Here is a 1,578-nt window from a genome sequence, read left to right as displayed (position 1 = left end):
ACAGGGTCAGGCAGGGCAGCCGCTGAGAGCCCGGGGCAGGGAGGAGGGAGGTAGCCTCCCTGTGCCCCTCGGGGGCTGTGTCCCCAGCGTGCTCTCCCTCACCCGGGATGTCCCTATTCCTTGTCCAGGCGGGGCCCAACCCAGTTCCCACTCACAGGGTCAGGCAGGGCAGCCGCTGAGAGCCCGGGGCAGGGAGGAGGGAGGTAGCCTCCCTGTGCCCTGGGGGGGCGGTGTCCCCAGCACCCCAGGGCCCCCGCAGGCGTCCAGTGTTAGAATGCTGTGGGGTGGGCGTGGACAAGAGGTAGAATGACCGTCACCCTGCACAGCATCGCCGAGTGCTGGTTCGGGGGCCCTGGTGCCGGCAGCTGCGTCTCCTGGGTCTCCGGTTCCTCTGGTGGTCGGGGGTGGGGGCCTCACTGGAGGGCCTCGGCGGCGATGGCCTTCTCCACCCGCAGGTACCAGGGCTGGATGCGGGTGTGTCGCATCAGGTCGTCGAAGGCCTCCAGGCCCTCCATCACGCGCAGCACACCATACACCGCCTGGGTGGGCACAGAGGGCATCCAGACCTGCCCGCCACCTGCCCGCTGCGTGCCCTGGGGCCCGCTCCCCGAGCTCCACAACCCACTGCAGGGCTCACTGGCCACGGGGCTTTGAACAAAGCAGGGGGTAACTGTAGGTTTGGCCTGCCCCCCACACACATCCCGCTTTTGGACAACACCCCCCACCAGAGTTTTCTTTGAGAAAACGCCTCCCCGACACTCAGATCCTGGGACCTCTCCCACAGCGCTGGGCCTGCCAATCAATGTTTCACGCTGGCTACAGGGATGCTTCACCGTGGACGTGGAAGCCAGGGCTTTTGCTGGGGGAGCCTGGGGCACTGGACAAAGGCTGGCCTTGGGCTGAGGTCACCTCCAAGGAGTTGGAATGCAACAGGGCACTGAGCCCCGGTAACACCACTTGGGCCCCGGGATCCAGCTAGGCCTGAAGCCAACCCCTCCATTACACTCGTCAGTTACGGGAACCAAGACGGTTCCTTGTAGCTGGTCTTCCTTACGCCCCTGGTAACATGGAGCCGGTGCCTCCGATGTGAGGGAGCTGGAGAGGTAGCACTGCCTACATCCGGGCGCTCCCTGCCTGGGCTTCCCCGACCCACAGACGGGACCCTCAGTCTGCGCACCCCCTCCCCACCACCACACTCACCAGATCAGCCAGGTTGGGCTTCTGGCCCCCCATGAAGGGCCGGTCTTTGCCCACAGCTGCCACCCACTTGTTGGCAGCCTCGTATAGGTCCTCACGCACATCATCCTGGAGGTGGTGCCTGGGCAGGGATGGGGGTGGTCCATCAGGGAACGCCAACCCAGGCCCGGGTGAGGCCAATGAAAAGGCCATCACGCACGCGCACACACATGCACCATCACCTGCTCTTGAGCCGCTTGCTGATGAAGTACATGGCAGCTGCGCCCACGTACTTGGCCATGGCGCCCTCCACTGCCCCGAACCTGCCCTCGCGGACAATGTAGTCGAAGGAAGCCAGGGCCTCGGCGGGCGTGCGGTACACGTTTGGGGAGATGAGGTGCA

General features: G+C 65.4%; 1 protein-coding gene across 1 annotated transcript in view; it reads right to left on the bottom strand.

Annotated features, from left to right (window-relative positions):
• Positions 1–109: 109 nt before the first annotated feature.
• Positions 110–1,578, bottom strand: part of PTGES2 (prostaglandin E synthase 2) — a 5,885-nt gene continuing 4,416 nt past the window's right edge. Inside the window, 3 exon segments of the mRNA XM_006779415.2 lie at positions 110–539; positions 1,201–1,318; positions 1,419–1,578. Of these exon segments, the coding sequence (XP_006779478.1) occupies positions 414–539; positions 1,201–1,318; positions 1,419–1,578 (404 nt within the window). The 3' untranslated portion in view covers positions 110–413.

Source organism: Myotis davidii, unplaced genomic scaffold, assembly GCF_000327345.1.
Source record: "Myotis davidii unplaced genomic scaffold, ASM32734v1 scaffold142, whole genome shotgun sequence".
Taxonomy (NCBI): domain Eukaryota; kingdom Metazoa; phylum Chordata; class Mammalia; order Chiroptera; family Vespertilionidae; genus Myotis; species Myotis davidii.
The sequence above is the reverse complement of the archived record's forward strand: the minus strand, read 5'-3'. Positions and strand labels throughout refer to the sequence as shown.